Source organism: Pimephales promelas, chromosome 18 (genome assembly GCF_988280905.1).
Source record: "Pimephales promelas chromosome 18, fPimPro1.hap1.1, whole genome shotgun sequence".
Taxonomy (NCBI): Eukaryota; Metazoa; Chordata; class Actinopteri; order Cypriniformes; family Leuciscidae; genus Pimephales; species Pimephales promelas.
Window position 1 is genome coordinate 2,242,057 of NC_142786.1, and position 19,244 is coordinate 2,261,300.

General features: G+C 39.2%; 2 protein-coding genes across 4 annotated transcripts; one reads left to right on the forward strand and one right to left on the reverse strand.

Annotated features, from left to right (window-relative positions):
* Positions 1-372: 372 nt before the first annotated feature.
* On the forward strand, positions 373-9,604 carry sp4 (sp4 transcription factor). 3 transcript variants are annotated; one of them, XM_039678393.2, is made up of 6 exons: positions 373-956; positions 1,321-1,406; positions 2,884-4,315; positions 5,599-5,803; positions 6,914-7,113; positions 7,653-9,604. In XM_039678393.2, the coding sequence occupies exons 1-6, from the start codon at positions 950-952 to the stop codon at positions 7,901-7,903; spliced, it is 2,181 nt and encodes a 726-aa protein (XP_039534327.1). In that variant the 5' UTR covers positions 373-949; the 3' UTR covers positions 7,904-9,604. The 3 variants fall into 3 exon arrangements, with proteins under 3 accessions (XP_039534327.1, XP_039534325.1, XP_039534326.1); XM_039678391.2 differs by lacking the exon at positions 373-956 and adding an exon at positions 994-1,226; XM_039678392.2 differs by lacking the exon at positions 373-956 and adding an exon at positions 994-1,203.
* Positions 9,605-11,896: 2,292 nt separating this feature from the next.
* cdca7l (cell division cycle associated 7 like) lies at positions 11,897-19,070 on the reverse strand. Its single transcript, XM_039678446.2, has 10 exons — positions 18,920-19,070; positions 17,813-17,887; positions 16,989-17,108; positions 16,525-16,911; positions 15,817-15,879; positions 15,510-15,680; positions 14,157-14,309; positions 13,937-14,086; positions 13,591-13,727; positions 11,897-12,246 (listed from the first exon to the last, which is right to left on the reverse strand). The coding sequence occupies exons 1-10, from the start codon at positions 18,947-18,949 to the stop codon at positions 12,225-12,227; spliced, it is 1,308 nt and encodes a 435-aa protein (XP_039534380.2). The 5' UTR covers positions 18,950-19,070; the 3' UTR covers positions 11,897-12,224.
* Between the last annotated feature and the right edge of the window lie 174 nt (positions 19,071-19,244).

The window sequence follows — 19,244 nt, forward strand, 5'->3', positions numbered from 1 at the left end:
GAAACACTGCAGTTATTCTAACGGTGCGTTTATTTTATTTACCAGTCGTGATGGACTTCAGGGCGCGTATTTTTATTTGAGTGTGTGTGTGAGTGTGTATATGTATAACGTTAGCCGAACTGGGCCGGTGTGGTTCGTGTTTCTCCACCCGTTTCCATTCGCCCAACCCCCACATACCACAAGAGCCCGCCCTTCTTCATTCCGAACAACCGAACGTGATAACACCCCCTTGCGAAACGTCACTCGCGCCGGAGCCAAGCATCACGGGAGTTGTAGTCCCCATCCGTTAAAAGCCAACGGACGCTACGCGCTTTTGGAACTACGAGCCCCAAACGTCACCACGCCCACAAGACGGTTGCCATCCAATCTGAATATGTGGGAGGAGAGCATCCGCCCACAAAAGCCACAGCAATTTTAGTGTGCCTCAAATGCAATTGTGCATCAAAAAAGTGAATTTCGGGAAATGTCGTGAGTGAATTCCGCCGAATAATCTCATACAAATACTTCCGCGACAGATTTAAAAAGAGAGCGAAATCGCCCAGGCACGCTGGTTTGGCATTCATAGATATTTAAATGGCAGTGGGTGGGCCCTCGCGCAGACGGAGATCTCTGACAGACCTGCACATATATCCGCGGAGGGATATTAGTTAATTCCGGATCCAACAGCAGAGAAAGGCCCGGTTTCGACGCACACGGGACCGCCGCTGCTCGACCCGATTCACGCGGACTCGCTTGGGATTTTGTGCTCCGTTATTGAAGGGTGTTTTTGCATTGGCACCGCCCTTCCTGGCGGGGTGGGTCCGTGCGTCAGAGCTGCGCCACAGTCCGCGGCCGCTGGAGCAAATAGGCCGTCCTTCTGCTGGGCTGTTGCCTGCCTTCTGCCTGCCTTCCTCGGCGTCCGGCCTTTTTTTCTCTTAAACAACTCCTCTCCGGGTTTTATTAATGCGGAATGAGTGGTACGTACCCTCCCCTCCGTATGCGTCTCCACCCCTTAATTCTCCATGCGTGCGTCTGTGCTATCCATCCATCGATGTCCCCCTACTTTTAAATGGGATCTGCTGTTTGTGTGTGCCCATTGATCAGTTTGGGGTGTTGTGTAATGCTTGTAATGGATAGGAAACCTTGTTTTTGGAGATAGTGTTGTGTTTAGATGTCCTGGAGGCTTTTGCATTTTAAAACCTGATCTTTGCATCATGCTTTTTGGTAATGCTGGATGCTTTACAAGTGTAATGTGGCATTGCATTTATTTGATTTACAACTCCAAAATTCCTGTTTGCTTTGGTTTTGACATTTGACTTTTTGTTTTTTGTTTTTTTACAGATCAAAAGAAGGAAGCCATGGCCACAGATGAAGGGAAAGCCAGTGGAGGTGAAGAGGGTACGAAAGGGAAAAGTTCTGGATCACAGGTATCAGTAAAGTTTGACTTGAAGTGGTCTATCATTTCTGCACTGAAAGCACTTCCTGATTATTGCAGGGCGCTTGGGTGCACAGTTACACACACACACACTGTTCCTGTCTTAACCTGTTATGCTGTGCAATTCTGTGATAAAACATTTGTGTTAGGTAACACTTTTAATCTTTAGTCGGAACAAACATTTCATTATAATGATTTTACACAAACAAACACAGTGGAATCCAAAAGGCTGACACTGTATTTCTGGTTTGAAATGTAGTTTAAACCCAAGAACTAACTGAAAAATGTAAGACATTATGGCGTCAAATAAAGAATAAAGATGTATGAATCTGCGGTATTTCTTTGTCACCAATCGACAAGTTTTGTTTATGTCATATCTTGGCAAAAGATATTTTCAAATTCTTGTACATTTTTCACTCTCAAGTATATTTTTGAATAGCAATATAATATAAATAACTAAAAAATATATATACGTTTTTGTGGAAGCAAAGAGAACATTGATAATGGAAGCACTGCTGTTATAATAAAAATAATAATATAAAGTTATTAAAAAATATTTTCAAATTCTTGTACATTTTCACTAAAATTAATTTGTTAATATAAGTTAATTGTGTCGGTGTATATATATATATATATAAAGAACAGAACATAATCATGTTTTGTAATGTCAGCTCAAGTGTTACTTTAATTAAATCAATAATAATAATAAAAGCATGAGATAGTTTCAAATTCTTTTACATTTTTCACCCAAGTTCCTTTAGTAATATGATAATATAATGTACATGAATAAGAAATTACATTTTTGTGGATACAAACATTATAATCATGTTTTGTTAATGTCAGCACTACTGTAATAATAATAATATAATTATTATTAATATAAGTAAAGATATTTATATATTTTGATATAAATTATTATAAATATAAATAAATATTTATATAAATATTTTATATTTATTTATTTGATATATGTTCACATATTGTATATATTTTCAAAGATATGTAATTCATTAATATAACTATATATCTATATATATATGTGTATATCCATCTATATATTAGTATTAATAAGAAATAATGGAACACAGAACATGGTAATCATGTATTGTAATGTCAGCTCCAGTGTTGCTGTAATTAAAGCAATAATTATAATAATATAAGCAAAAGACATTTTCCAGACATTTTCACAAGTACATTTAATTTGTAAATGTATATATAAGAAATATATTATTTGTAATGGATATTAGAAGTATTTTCATTAGTGTTTACAGACTTTTGCAACCCACTGTACTTTAAATATTTGTTAGTATAATATTAATCAGTTGGTTTCAACAGAAAAGCATTTTTGCCATGAAGAGTTTGTTTCTCAAGCGTAGAGACTGTGGTTCACACACCCACTTACTCTTCCTGTGAACCCGCCCACATCTGCTGACTCTGACATCTCACTGTGTGTGTGTGTGTGTGTGTAGGATGCACAACCGTCTCCTCTCGCATTGCTCGCAGCGACGTGCAGTAAAATAGGAGGTGTTGGCAGCGAGGGTCAGGCGAACACACAACAGCAGATAATAATCGACCCGAACCAGGGTCTTCTTCAGCTCCAGAACCCCACGCAGCAGCTCGAGCTCGTTCCTGCACAGTTGACAGGAAACGGCTGGCAGATCATCGCAACTTCCCCTGCAACTGCAGCCAAGGACAACATTGGCACTAACGTCATAACCAATGAAGGCGTCGCGGGGCGAAAGATCAAGGCGGTCGGCTCGAATAATTCCCCTGGCGCACAGCAACAGCAACAGTTTCAAATCATCCAGGTGCAGAATTTGCCGAACTCGTCGGGTGGGATTCAGTATCAGGTCATCCCGCACCTTCAGACCGCGGATGGACAGCAGATCCAAATAAGCCCCAGTAACCCCGCAGCTTTAAGCGTTCAGCCCGAGCAGATCCAGCTCATTCCCACCGGAAACAACCAAGCTATTTTGGCCACGCCCCAAAGGACGGGATCCACCAGCATCGTCACTCAAAACCAGTCGATTCCGCTTCAAATCAGGCCGTCGTTTCCTCTGCAGCTGCAAACCATTCAGGGTACGCAAACGCCGATGGTGACCACGTTACCTATTAACCTTGGCGGTGTGACTTTGGCTCTCCCGGTTATCAATAACGTAGCGGGAGCGGGAGGCTCGGTTCAACTGGTCCAATCAGCCGACGGAAGTATTTCCAATGGAAACCAGCTGATAGCAACGACTGTCACTAGCGCAGCAGAATCCTCCGGCGTTTCAACCTGCACGACGACTGCGACGGGCACCAATTCGGTCGTTGTGACCTCTACGGATGGCGTGACGTTATCCACAGCGTCCGTCGGAGCCCCCGAAACCCAGAAGGACGGTCAGTCGGGGGATGCAGACGCTCAGTCCAACGGCCTCCAACCTGCATCCGATCAGACCGGCCAAATCCAGCAGTTTCAAATCGTGGGGCATCCGGTTCTCCAGCAGATCCAGATCCAGTCGCCCCAGCAGCAGCAGCAGTTGGTCCAGGGCTCCATACAGATCCAGCCCGGCCAGACTTTACAACCGCTGCAGCAGAACCTCCAGCTTCAGGCCTTCCAGAACCCCACGCAGGTTCTGATCCGCACGCCCACGCTCACCCCGTCAGGCCAGATCAGCTGGCAGACCGTCCAGGTCCAGAACGCAGGGATGCCCCAGCAGCTGACGCTCGCGCCCATGGCGTCGAACGCAGGAGGCGGGACCTACGCTCAGATCGCCCCGCTGACGCTCGGAGGCTCGCCAATCACGCTCACCGCGGCCCAGCTGCCCTCCGGCACCGGCGTGCAGACGGTGAACATCGCGGGTTTGGGCGCGGCTGGAGTCCAGGTGCAGGGCCTCCCGCTCACCATCACCGGCGTGCAAGGTAACACCCGCACGTCATGTGACACCTGTTGAAAACGGTGTTTAATATTTGTGTATAGTATAGGAATTTATACATTTTCACTTACATTTAAGTTAGAGAATCTCATTGAAAAAATTAAACGCATGCATATATGATAACAAACCATATTTCCCATACGAATAATTGGTATTTATTTATTTATTTATAATTTTTTGCATTACAGTAATAAAAAAATTAATTTAATTTAATTTAGGGATGGGCAACGATTAATCGCGATTAATCGCATCCAAAATAAAAGTTTGTGTTTACGTAATATATGTGTGTGTGGTGTGTATAATTATTTTGTATATACTGTATATAAATACACACACATGCATGTATATATTTAAGAAATATTTTCATGTATATACTTTATATATATTTATACATAATTAATATTATGTATAAATATAAATATTTGATGTATTAAGAACACATTTTTCTTAAATATATACATGCATGTGTTAGTATTTATATACAGTATATACGAAATAATTATACACACCACACACACATATATTACGTAAACACAAACTTTTATTTTGGATGCGATTAATCGCTATTAATCATTGCCCATCCCTAATATTACATTTAATTTAATTTAAAAATACAAACAGTAAAGCAAAACATTTTTTAATTCTAAAAAATATAATTTAATTTTTCCTACGCTTATAATGATTCAGCTGCACAAATCAATAAGTTTTGCGATAGTTATCAATATGCTTTTAACATATATCCAAAAAGTAAAATATTTTACTTTTAAATTTGAAGATATTTATATTTTTAACCATTTGTGAACTGTTCTTGGTGTTTAATTTGAAAGATTTCAGACTCTGTAAACTAGTGGAAAAGTAGCATGAAATGCAGTGATGTGTTTTCTTTATTACTCATGAAGTAAAACGGCAAATCAAGGCAATTATATTTTATAAGTCAGAGTCTGAATGCTGTTTCCAAATCCCTTGTAAGGTGTCAGATTTCAGACTCTTTGTTACTGCCCTTTGCAAGTTTGGTTTCACCCTGGAAAAGAAAGTTTCAGCAGATCTCGTCTCCTGTAAGTGTGTTTTACTCGGGTAGCACTGCAACCACCGTGACTCACTCGTTTAGGACACTTGCTTTTAAGGGTCTAAATTATATCCAAAGCTTCCTTTTTCATTATTTCCCAAAACTTGTAAGATTTATTCGTATCCACTGGCGTTTGAACAGTTCTTGCAATCAAGCATTCACCGAGTGATTTAATCAATAGTGCTGTTTGTAAATTCCCACAGGTCAGCAGCAGGGTCAAGATGGGGTCAAAGTTCAGTCCACCCCAGTGACGGTCACTGTGGGCAACATCAGCAGCACGACCCTGAACGCAGTGAGCCCAGACCAGATGGGACAGGTCCAAAGCCCGTCGGACCAGGAGGGTCAGCCCAGCAAGAGGCTGCGCAGGGTGGCCTGCTCCTGCCCGAACTGCAGGGATGGAGAGGGGAGGTACGGCAGAGCTTAACAACAGGGAACAAGGAGAGGAGTGTAAAATGAGAGGGTTAAAGCAGAGGAACCGAAAGAGATTAAACGGGAGGATTAGAAGAGTTTGAGTAGAGCGTTTTTACACACCATTTATCATCATCATCAGAAAATGTCAAATGTTTTTTTTTTTGGTGACACTTTACAATAAGGTTAACATTACAATAAGTTAACATTAACTAAGAATGAACAATACTTCTTTGAACTTTAAAAAAAAAAAACTTTTGCTGATAATTTACTCACCCTCATGTCATCCAAGATGTCCACGTCTTTCTTTCTTCAGTCGAAAAGAAATTAAGGTTTTTGATGAAAACATTCCAGGATTTTCTCCATATAATGGACTTCAATGGGGTCCAAACGGTTCAAGGTCCAAATGAGAGTTTCAGTGCAGCTTCAAATGGCTTTAAATGACACCAGACGATGAATAAGGGTCTTATCTAGCGAAACGATCGGTCATTTAACAAATAAAAAAAAGTTTAAGTTTTATAAGCTCAAATGCTCGCCTTGCTCTGTTCTGTGATGAGCGTTCGTGACTCTCCTGTTCAAACACGTTCATCAAAATGAATGAATCTTTTTTCGAGTCATGACTCGAAGGGTCCTAGATAAGACCCTTATTCATCGTCTGGTGTCATTTAAAGCCCTTTGAAGCTGCACTGAAACTGTCTTTTGGACCTTGAACCGTTTGGACCCCATTGAAGTCCATTATATGGAGAAAATCCTGGAATGTTTTCATCAAAAACATTAATTTCTTTTCGACTGAAGAAAGAAAGACACGGACATCTTGGATGACATGATGGGGGTGTGTAAATTATCAGCAACTCGGCTCATTGCCAGCAAAAATCGCTTGGGTGTGATCAAAAAACACGCTGAAAAACGCTGGCGAATAACGCGCCGATATTTAGACCCGTACACGTGTTACCGTTTTTTTTAGTTGATAAAACTGTACAAAAATACACACACAAATCTCAAGAGCCTTTTTTAACGGATACAAAAGTATTTAACTTAATGTTTTTTGTGGGTTTTGACCAGGTGAAGCATTTTTGAGCATCAGTTGTGTGTATTCCTCTGTTTGGACAGAAACAACAGTGACCCCTCCAAGAAGAAACAGCACGTGTGTCACATGGAGGGTTGCGGGAAGGTTTACGGCAAGACGTCTCACCTGAGGGCTCACCTGCGCTGGCACACGGGAGAGAGGCCGTTCGTCTGCAACTGGATCTTCTGCGGGAAACGCTTCACCAGGAGCGACGAGCTACAGCGGCATCGCAGGACGCACACAGGTGCACACACGAAATCAAGGCCCCGCCCTCACTCTCGCAGAATGTATCGCAAACGCACGCTTTGACACTTTTTTATAAATTAATTATAGAAATTTATATATTAAATTTAACGCTCCAATCTCTTCAGTCCTCCGAAGATCCCGAAAAAAAGGACCTGTCAATCATGACGTCACACCTCCGCATCAAATAACTAACTAAAAACTTATTTTAAAAACAAACTCTTGGAATTACATCAGCTTGATAAAAACTACTGTTGATGACGGAAATCATCTTTGGAAAAACCATATTTGAAGTGTAATTTAATTGTTTAGTTGGTCTCACTTTATGGGGTTTATGACCTATACTAGGACCGGCCACCGGGGGGCGCTCGAGACATTTTGGCTTGGCTTTTCGGGGCTTGTGCCGCACGCTTGGAAAAACATTTGCATCGCGAGCACGAATACGAGGCCTTAAAATGTTGAGAAAGCAGCTCAGTAATGTATTGCCTGTTTTTTCTTTGCTCTGATCTGAATACTAACGATTGTCTCCGTCCCGATCAGGTGAGAAGAGGTTCGAGTGTCCGGAATGTTCCAAGAGGTTCATGCGCAGCGACCACCTTTCGAAGCACATCAAAACCCACCAGAACAAAAAAGGTGGGGCGGCACTTACCATCATCACCACAGATGAAATGGAAGAGGAGGTGGACGAGGTCCTGGGCTCGCCGAGGATCGTCACCGTGGCGTCGCTCTCGCAGGATTCGAACCCGGCCACGCCCACGACTTCAAACAATTTAGAGGAGGAGTTTGAGTAGCTTTCCCTCCAAATTATATTATCGTCGAAAAGCACCACGATATTGTTTGTTCTTTTGTTGATATGTTGATTTGTTTATGTTCTTCATTCTTTTTCTATTGACGATGGACAACTCGATTTTTCATATGGAAGTTTAATACTATCAAATATTCTGACAAAGAATAATCTAAAGGAGGAAATATGTATGAGCTGTTAAGAGACATAACACGCGCGTTTCGAGTAGCACAAGTTCCCAGATGCTCCAGAAGATGTCGCTATGCACAAAAAAAAAAAGATATTTATCTGTTTTCGCAGTGCTATGAAATATACAGTCGGGGATGAGAATCTTGGAGCTTTGGTTTTTTCCGCGTACGATCAGGCTAGAAAGATGAGCGTATGTACACGTTTAGAGCCTCAGCACAACGCCGTCGAATTGGCGAGCGCGTGTTGATTATCAGCAGTCAAACTTTTATGTAGGAGAAACGAGATTATAGAGACGGGCTATTTAAAGAAAAGCACATTAGATTTACAAATAATGCATTCCAGTTACGATTTCTCTTTAGAAGAAAAAAAAAATAAAGGAGAAAGGAAAAGAAGTAGAAAAAAAAACACAAAAACAATCTAGCTTTCTAAGACATGCTATGTTAAACGAAGGCAATACTATAAAGACAATCTTTGTAAAACCATGTTTACATTACCGAGGGGTCGAAAAGGTTCAAGAAAAACACCTGATCTCAAGTCATATAAACTGTACTCTGATGCCTTAAAAACACTGCAGTACCGGATGGGTGGGGGGACGTGGGGCTTCGACTGTGTTTTCAAACATATTCGAGTGCCCTTTTTATACACTGACTGTGGCCACTATGATCCGCCCAGGTAAAGATCCTCCCGACCCGTTAATGTGTCCTCCTGTCGCCCCCGATGACTTTAGTGCGCTCTCCAAAGAGATTTGACCCCGTCACGTGCACCAATCCCGGTACGGGACGTCTCCAGGTCACGGGAAACCACGAAGCCACTTTGATGTTCGGAAATCCGTGGTGTGTGGCGTTCTTCTTCGTGAGGTTTATGTTCTCCCGCTCTCGTTTAGTTTGGTTCGTTTTCATTTCAAACCCATTTTTCGGTTCTCGCACAACACGAGTACATGCCACCTGTGTGAGTGTGTCTGTGTGTCTAATTTATTATTTATCCTTCTATTAGTATTTGCTAATGTGTATCGTGCGCTGTTAATGCAGTTATGACGTGCTGCATGGTTCATTTCCTCTAACGATCTCTATTTAGTAACGATTTGCTATTTCTAAACGTGGTCCTTTTAGAAGTAAAACCATGGCTTTTTAATTTATCTGAAGTTTCCCACCATGACGTGTTTCAAATGGAGAATTAAAAAAAAAAAAGTTTAAAGAGAAATGGTTGAAACCAAACAATTATAAATAGATGTTTTTGGTAATATTTTCTGTGGCGAGCGATTTTTTTTCTTTAATCTTTTCTAGTGACACCTCATTTGTAAATCATTTTTCTAAGATGTTCCTTTGTCCTCATGGCATTTGATAATGAATTTTTTTGCCAGGTTAGCCTGAAAGGCTGCAGTTTATTGATATTTTTAAAACAACTTTGTACAAACGTGTTATGTTAATGGGTAAACAAAACAAAAAAAAGAGGAAAAAGAAAAAAAATCTTTGCCTGCATAACACTTGAAATTAAAGTGAGTAATTCTGTCTTAAATGTTTCATGTCTATGTCGAATTCTTTATTTCAGTCTGTGGTTTCATTTACAGCGTAAGACCGAACGTATCCTGAATTACAGTATTCCTTTCTTGGTAACACTTTACATGGACCTGGACCTTCGCTAACATGATGCCTGATTGTATTTTAAAGGGGTGGTAAAGTATGATTTCACCTTTCTAACTTTAGTTAGTGTGTAATGTTGCTGTTTGAGCATATACGACATTATCGTTAAGTTACAACGCTCAAAGTTCAAAGCAAAGGAAGATGTTTGCTTTTAAAGAAAAGGACTACAACAAACGGCTGGTAGGGACTACACGAGCTTCCTCCCGGGTTAGTGACCTCACCAACCCTAAAATGTGCATAAGCCCCGCTCCCGGGAACATGTTGAGAAGAGGAAGAGTAGTTATATATGAGTACATTTGTGAATCAGCTCAAACAGTTCCTATATGAGCGATTTATAGCTTATATGAGAGAATATGCTAATTGCAGATTAGCATATTTTCCTGTTGTATTCTACATGTTGTCACTTTTTCTTGAGTCTCTCCATCTTTGACTGACTCCGTTTTAACTTTAAAGGCAACCGTTCCTGTCATTTTAGTGTCTGCGTGAGGAAATGGCAGCTGCTAACACACACGCGCTCTTGAAATCCCGCCCACTCCAGCTCATTTGCATTTAAAGGGCCAGGCTCAAAACATTGTGTTTTGCAAACCCTCAAAAAGTGACAACTTTAGCATGCTATATAATAATATCTGTGGGGTATTTTGTGCTAAAACGTCACACACACTCTGAGGACATCATTACATCTTGTGAAAATGGCATTTTACCACCCCTTTAAAGCAATAATAATGCTGTGGTTACTACAAAGTTGGCAAGGTTTCATAAATTAAACATAATAATGCTTAGCAATTAGCAATGTTTAGCTGAATGCTTGCCAAGAAAGCAGTAATAATGACGTAATGATGTCACAAGTGCGAAAGTATAGAGTGTTGTCGAAGTTACAACGTCAATCTGTAGGCCAAAACGCGGAAGTGCTCCCGGTTCCATCGCTCTAAAGTCTATGGGTTTTTGCTAAATCGCCTGAAATAAGGTCTGTGGTGAACAAAGCCTCTAAATATTTTCACGTTTTGATCTATGACATAAAATACACAGTTATAACCTGCTTGTGTGGTTTTTTTTTTTTACTTTGTCTGCTTGTATTTTTTAAAAACTTAAGGCTTCAGAATGTATAAATTTTGGATTATCTTGTAAAGTTGATCTTGATAGACAAAACGTGTAAGAGTCACAACTCTTTGTTAAACACAATCTTATTTTTTGCGATTTTCCAAAAGTTTATGGGGAAAATGCAAATCGAGGGAACCCATGCGCCGCTAACTTCCGAGTTGTCCTACAAAGTGACGTCATCACTTCGGCACTCAGTCTTTTCCCATTTCGAACTCAATATGTTCGGTTTCGAACGCAGCTCAACTACTCAGACATTTATACAAATTAGACATTTGTATATAAACTCGATTCAAAACACTAGTTTTAGCTGAGGTACGGCATGTCACGCAGCTGATTGACCGGTCATGTGACGCTACCGATGTCATTCTGATTGAATCTGATCACCCACACCTGAAGGATCTGTCGAGTGCTGAAGTCAGTGGCAGGAGGGCAGGAGTGAGGATGATGATGATGTGTGGAGGTGGTTTCATGTGGGCAGGTGGGCGGATCTCTTTTGTTCTTTTCTTCATTTGATTGACAGCTCTGTACCTGCAGTGCGCCAGCAAAGGGGCTCGAGCATTTATCCACTTTAACAGCTGTGTGTGTGTGTGTGTGTGTGTGTGTGTGTGTGTGTGTGTCTGCATCGAGACAGGAATCGAGCACCTGTCTCTACAAAAAATGTTTATGACATGTCTCACCAGTTTTATGTTAATATTTCATACCGTATGATAATGAGATTCATAGATACTTTCAGCATCGAGACAGGTTTGCAAAAAATAATCCATCTATCACAGATAAACAATGTTGAAAAGCCAAAGCAAATGAAAACAAAATTGAACAAGATTTGCCTTTCAAGAAAATGACTTTTCATTTTTAGGTTCATTTTGATGAAAAGATTCGTATCTGCACTTTATTTAACATAGGAAGTAAGGCTTTGGATGCCATCTATAACTCCATTCATATTATATAACTCAATATCAATACTCAAACTAAATCAGAGACATGAACACACAAGTTTATAGGTTAAAACAAAATAGGTTTAACTCAAAAACTGAAATACTTAATTTCACAACATAAAAAGACCATGTAAAAAGTGAAATAAAAGGACCTTTATTAAAACTCTAATTTCCAATGTTTTCAGTGAGAAATTGTGCAAATAAGAGAATGTTAAGTAATGTTACAAGCTTTTATGATATCTGTATAATACGCAAGAGAACAGTACGAGTCATAAAAGCGAAATTAAAATCAGAAAAGTTCAGTAAAACACGAAGTATAAGTGAAACTCCTGATTTGCATATCCGTGCTGAACACAGTGTTAAACCGTCAGTGTTTCCATGCTCAACTTTAAAAGTGTCAGGAGTGAAGCGTGGAGTAGACGATGATCCGTTTGATTCCTTCACACGGAGGCCAGACGATCCCGCTTCACTCCATGTCCTTCTGTAGACTTCAAGCACAAACACAAACAACGTTAAAATCCCTCAGACTCACGCTCACCGTTTTCTGCTCAGACTAATAGAGGAAAATAATGATCAACACGCTGTGATGAAGTCAGCATGAAACCATTCACATTTGACTTCTGTAATGTGAAAGTTCTCGAAGTGAAATAGGATATTCAATGAGGAAAAACAAATGTAAAGAGGCACTTGATTTTATCTATCAGGAATTAACTGCGCTGTGAAAAGTTACAAAAATCTGAAATACCTTCTGATAAACCAGACTTTACCAAACTAGGGTTAATGAGGGAACTACAAGTGTAGATATATATATAAAAATATAAAATAATATAAATAAATATATATACACAGATATACAAGTTCATTAGTTAATAATAGCTAATAATTATTTACATATGGAAAATCTAAATGTCTAATTTATTTTGATTTGTATTAATTACTATGAGGGTGGTTTGTAAGTTTGTAAAAGCCACTAATTCAGAATGTATAATAAATATTTATTTAATAAAAATAAGTTATTACTATAAAAAAGATGAAATATTTTATTAGTTTACCTGCATCTCATGTGACCTTCAATCAACAAAAGAACTGTGAACATGCAAATGTGTTGTTAAATTGTTAAAATATCATCTTAAAGTCCCCCTTAGCCTATAGTCAATAATTGTATCCCTTTTTATCTTCGATAATCAATGATCGAAATTATTTTAATGATCTAAAAAAAAACGTTTAGCGGTAGTTTTTCCTGTGAATGTTTTTTTCATGTTTTAAAACTGCTTGAAATGTAACTCTACACCCTTGCCTCATTTAGCATACGCAGATCATGAATATGCAAATGAGTCCCCGCCTCCACTTACTCGCACCAGCTCGTCTGTAGTAAACGCTGCACGATGTCAAGAGGAAATATTGGTTTATTTCAGCCATACATGTTTAATTTGACTCATTCCTGCAGATTTCCCGCCTCTCAGTACTTTTTTGCTACCTCGTGCACTTAAACAGCCAAATACACACAAAAATATTGTTAAAATGACAAGTATTCAAAGACGTAAACACAGTCAGTTATCTTTTAAGTGAATGTAAACCGCTGAGAAAGAAAATGCATGTGTAACACTATAATAGATCCGTGCGTCAGATCTTAAAGTGACAGTAGCCTAATATACCTGCACCTAAATTATGAGATAATATTAAAAATATATTTATGTTGGTTTTTCCCCCCATGTTACCCATGTCAAAATTGTGGCCAGTGAAAATGGTGAGACAAAAAGGTAAAGTCAGGCCCTGCTTATGCATGTAAAAGTGTGTGGATCCGTGTGGGAAAAAAATAACAAACTCCAAACCTCTCCAAGTACTCCTTAACGTTGTCGTGTCCGTAGAATTTGGCTAGTCTGGTGAGAGCCCCGGTGGCGCAGCGTCCGTCACGCTTCCGGCACAGACTGCAGTTACACACTCCTCGACAGATGGGACACTCCCACGTCTGGAGGAAACACAAGCTCATCATCATCATCATCGGCTCAGGCTCATACTTCCGTAAGTGTTTTAATGTTTTCAAAACGGGTTAATTACTCCACAGCTTCACCATCTGTTAGTATCATCTACAACTTTACATTTCATAAAGAAAGTCCATCCATAAATCTTCATTAGTAATCATTTTAGTCAACAATCCCACTGGCTCAAAGGACTTACAGGATCCAGCAGAGCCGCGCGGACGTCTTCTCCGTAGCGGTTTCGTAAGCAGGGGCCGCAGAACTGACCTTTGACCCCCTGGCAGTACAAGCCCCTGCATTCCGTCTTGGTGTCGAGGGTCTTCTGACGGCACTGGTGACACGTGCTCCCCTGAGAACGCACGAGTCACATTAGCGCATCGAACACGAGCGTGACGAGGTAACAGTGCGGCGACACTCACGTTGTCTTTATCAAGGATTTTGTCTTTGGCGCGATCGGCCACGTTCTCCAGCTCTTCTTCGGTGATGTCATCCGGCATGCGGATGGACTCGCGCGAGCGCCGCCGTCGCTTCTTCTGCTGCTTGGGCCGCGCGTCTCCGAGACCATCCTTCACCTGAAAACCAAACCAGCGCGCGCTCAATAAACAAGACTTCACTAAAACTCAATGACAAACTGGGCGGGAATCCCAATGCAACTAATAATATAATACAAAATACACAATTAATCCTCAAAAAAAGATACTAGGCCTACATAATAGATTTAATAGAAGAAATTAGAGCCCGACCGATAAAGGATTTTGAAGGCCGATACCGATACAAATATTTTTTGGTTTTAAAATCCAATATATCGGCCGATATTTTTTTTTTTTTTGAAACGCGCAACAAAACATTAACAGATTTCCCTAACATTAGTTATTTGTAGTTATTTATGAGTTTTAACTAAAATATTATGATAATGCATTTTAAAAATAAACACATTTTTTTCTTTTATTGTCACAACGAAACAGACTGATGATAGTGGCATTAGCTAGCTTTATGGTTAGCTAGTCTATGATGAGCCATAATTTAGCAATGGATAACGTCATACGGCAAATTTTACTACATACATTTTCAATATAACAGGCCAAGGAGAGATGATGCGTCTCATTGCTATAACTGTCACGCGCTATTAAAGAAATACTTCAGTCACGTTGTCAAAAGTTAAAAGGACAGTCAGTCAACTACACTGTAACAACGTAACGCAACTATTACTAGCTAATTCCGCTTCACTCTCGGCTTATTTAACAGCAAAACTGGACATGATAGTCACAAATTTTGTCATGCTTATTTGAGTCAAGAGAACTGATGGGGATTTTCTTTTGTATGTATGTATCGCGACCAACTCAACGAGTGTTGCCAACAGGGACAGTGTAGAGTGCCCTCTGGTGGACAAACTATACAACTCCAACACTCATGACATGGTTCAAGCGTGTTTTGATCCGTTTTTATTTTTTCTATTTTTGAAATATTCATTTATCGGCCATTATAACTGGCGATACCGATAGTTTGGAAAATGCCTAATATCGGTCTGGCTCTAGAAGAAATACATGAAAATATTAGTAATAATAATCATTTCTTGATTAGTGCCCCATTCTTGATTAAAGTGCCCCATTATGCCTTTTTTAAAGTCTCTACGATGGATTTTGTGTGTGAAAAGTAATATTCGACAAAGCATAAAGGGGCACTTTAAAAGAAAAAGAAATATTACGATTGTTCTGGTGCTACACTATCACTACACCACATTTAGTTCAGTGACGTGTGTGTGTGTTTCTCGCCTCCATCAGGCGCTTGATGTCGATTTGGAGGCTCTGTCTCTTCTGAGGAGCCGGTTTGTCCTCCGCCTCAATCCCAAAATGCTCCGGGGGTCTCGCCTTGCGGCCCGGGTTCCGCCGCTCGCTCTGAACCTCTGAAAACCGACGCTTCGGGGTGGATGGCTTCTTTTTCTTCTATTTAGGGCATAGAATATCCATCATTAAAAAAACGTAATGTAATGGCACTGGCAGAGAGATCAAGTCATTTTCTGGCGTGTTCTGTGCGGTCTGAGCTCGACGGAGGCGTCGTGCTGGAGATCGCGGCTCTTACCGTAGGTGTTGCTTTGGAAGGAAGTTCAGGCAAAGAACTCAAGTCTGCAAAAAGTTTTGCAAGCTGCAAGAGAAGATTGTTTTTAAGGTAATTTAAGATATTTTTTAAAATGTACACAAAAAGAAATTGCATTTATATAAACATTTAATTACAATGATTAAATATGTTGCTATTTTTTTAAATAGTATTTATTTTAAATTAACTATAAATAAATATTATTATGCTACTATATATATTTTTTTTATTAAAACATTTTAAAACTGCAAAATAAACTTAAAATATTATTATATTAAATTTGTTACAAATATAAAATATAAATGTGTGTATAATATATATTGTGTGTGTATATATATAGATACATACAAATATATATACACATAGATACATATATATCTGTATGTATGTATATGTATGTATGTATATATATGTGTATGTATGTACGTATATATATTTGTATATGTGTGTATATATATATATATATATATACACACATTTATATATACTTACACATAATATAAATACACACACATATATATATATATTTATATTTGTAACATATTTAATATAATAATACTTTAAGTATATTTTGCATTTGCATAAGTATTATTAATTCAAAACTAATATATATATATATATATATATATATATATATATACACAAACACACACGTTTTGAATTAATATAATATTTTAAAAATATTATTGATACCATTGCTTTATTTTCCTGAATGTTTTTGGCCCTTTTGCTCAGGATCTGCATCTCTTCATCTGTCAGTAGACTCTCCACATTGGTCATGTCACCAGAGGGTTTTGATTGGCTCTCAGCACGCTTACTCTCACATAAAACAAGCTCTTTTGTTCGTTCCGCTTCACGCCGCTTCCTGTTTCCCCCTGAGGGCTTCCTGCTGACGGGCGGGGTTGTGGGCGGGGCCTCTGTGTTCCCTTTTTTGGTCGTGTTCCGTTTAGGGGCGGGGCCTCTTTTGGCAGGAAACTTGAATGCAACACACAGTCCAGAGCTGCGCTTCTTTTTAGACGCCGGTTCCTCGCCGTCAGAATAAAAGCCGTTGTCGTCGCTGTCTTCAACAGAGCTCTGACTCTGCAAGTCAAATGATTTCGTTAGGATCATATCTGAATATTAATGTTTACAGTAAACAAGCACATATTGAGGATTACCACTGGTTTCCTCCATTCACACTCTTCCGTGGAGAAACCCTGGAACTCCCCCTCGCTGTCCGTGTCCATGAAGGCCTGCGCCAGCTCATCCGAGATGTTTTTGGACATGAGGCAAACATCCTGCGACGTGAGAGTGACACAGAACACATTATTATTCCTGGATTGTGCGAAAACCAACTCAATTATTAATAGAGCTGTTTTGCCGCTACTGCCGAATCATAAGAGATAAACAGCAGGAAGGCGACCCGCCATTTTCTCTAGTATATTTATATTTCTAATACAGATGCAGACGAATGAGAATATCATTTAAATCAGACGAGACGATAACACACCTGATGTGACATTGGCAGGAGAAACCGTTGCGATTTCAAGGCAGTGTTTGTGTGAGGTAAAGTCTAACCCCACAACAGATGGAGGGTGTCTTGAGACCCACAAAAGGTTGTGTGAATCACAACTCAATTCCCCGGACCATTTGTACAATCAAATCTTGGAAAACTAAGATCATCAGGGCGAGATGAGAACCAGGGTGCATATGTTTGAAATGCATTGGTTTTCTACTAGCATTACATTTTGTTCTAGATCAGTCCAGCATTGGGTTGAAGTACAGATTTGAGGCACACAAATACTGTGCTACTTCTGTATTTGCTGCTGATTTCATCAATTACAGCCATAATCGTTCAGATATTGGGGTTTAATTTCAATTAGCCGAGTGTTTGACATCAACGTACTGCTTGCTCTGAGCTTTTTTATTACATTAGGAAAAATAAAATAATGTTCTCATAAAGCAAAAATCTCTCAGCAAATCAGTTCCACAAGATACTAACGTTCTTCCAGGATCCCTTGGACTGGATGCTGTCTCGGCTGTCCTCCGACAGGTCCGTCACTTCCAGCTGCTTCGCCTGAAACAACGAGAATTTTATCATGAAAATTAATTAGGGGTGTAACCAGGATACCCTCATGTCATGATACGATATTATTGCAATACTCAAGAGATATGATAAAAGGTTAACAAAAATGAACTGTTGATTAAAATGCAATTAATTTGGCATTACATTAGTTGGGTAAATGAATCGGCTTGGACTCGGTGCTGAAACCCAAAGCACAGACAATAGACCCACCAGAATAACAATATTCATGATTCTGAAGATGAAAATACAGTATTTTAGACAAATATGCTTGCACTCTTTCACTGACTTTATATATTTAAAATAATAATAGTCACTTTTTACTGATAACATAAGACATGTGGGATTATCAGGACAATCACATATTCCCCCATTGCATTATATATAGCAGTTTAATGTACTGACACTAAAAAACTTCTTTCACACACAGTAATTGTCATTTTGGGTGAATTATACACAAAACATATTGTCACTATCCATGATGCATATTGTTGCATTTACACCCCTAAAAATAATCATTATGCATAACAACACTGTCAAACAAGAAAAATAAAACGATTAATTATTGCTGTTAAATTGTACAATATATATTACTAGTATTATTAATAATAATAGTGCATCGAATAAGAATGTAATCACTTTGATCATTATTTTTCATATGAGCTATGGACTTAAGTATTAACACATTATATTTCTTTTTAATATGATCGTTGGGCTTTATTATTACCATCATCGTTCTTATTATATTACCTTAATGCAGGCATCAAAATATATTCATACATTTAAAATAAAGACAATGTAAAGATAATTTTGTAGTGATCAGCACATGCAAATCATAAACATCAACAGTTTTCACTACACGTTTGCTGATGGTCTGACTCAGTTAATATGCATTATGTCTTCTGCATGTAGCTGTGTGTGTACTGTAGTGTTAGTGCAGCAACTCAACTTTTGTTATCGTCGCTGTTTGTGTCAATAAGATAAGGAGCGCATTTTAAAATGGAAAAAAATCCCTTTCCCTCTTACCTTCAATGACGCTTTGCGGGTTCTGACCATTTTAAGAAATAAAGTGATTTTTCGTGCTTATCAGTGATTCTAATGTGTGTGATTAAAACTCTTTAATGAATGAATGGTTTAAAAAACAACACGAGCGGAGAGGAGGCCGTGAGGAAACGGAGGGGAGACTGTGTGTTGGGTCCATCACTAAAGATGCCAGCAATTCACTTTGAACTCGATTAAGTGACCGACTATGCATTAAATAGTACATATATAGACATTTAATAGAGTTTAGTACAAAAATAAGTCTCTGTACTTGACGTAGATGAGAGCGTTTAATCTACCGCCTCCCCCC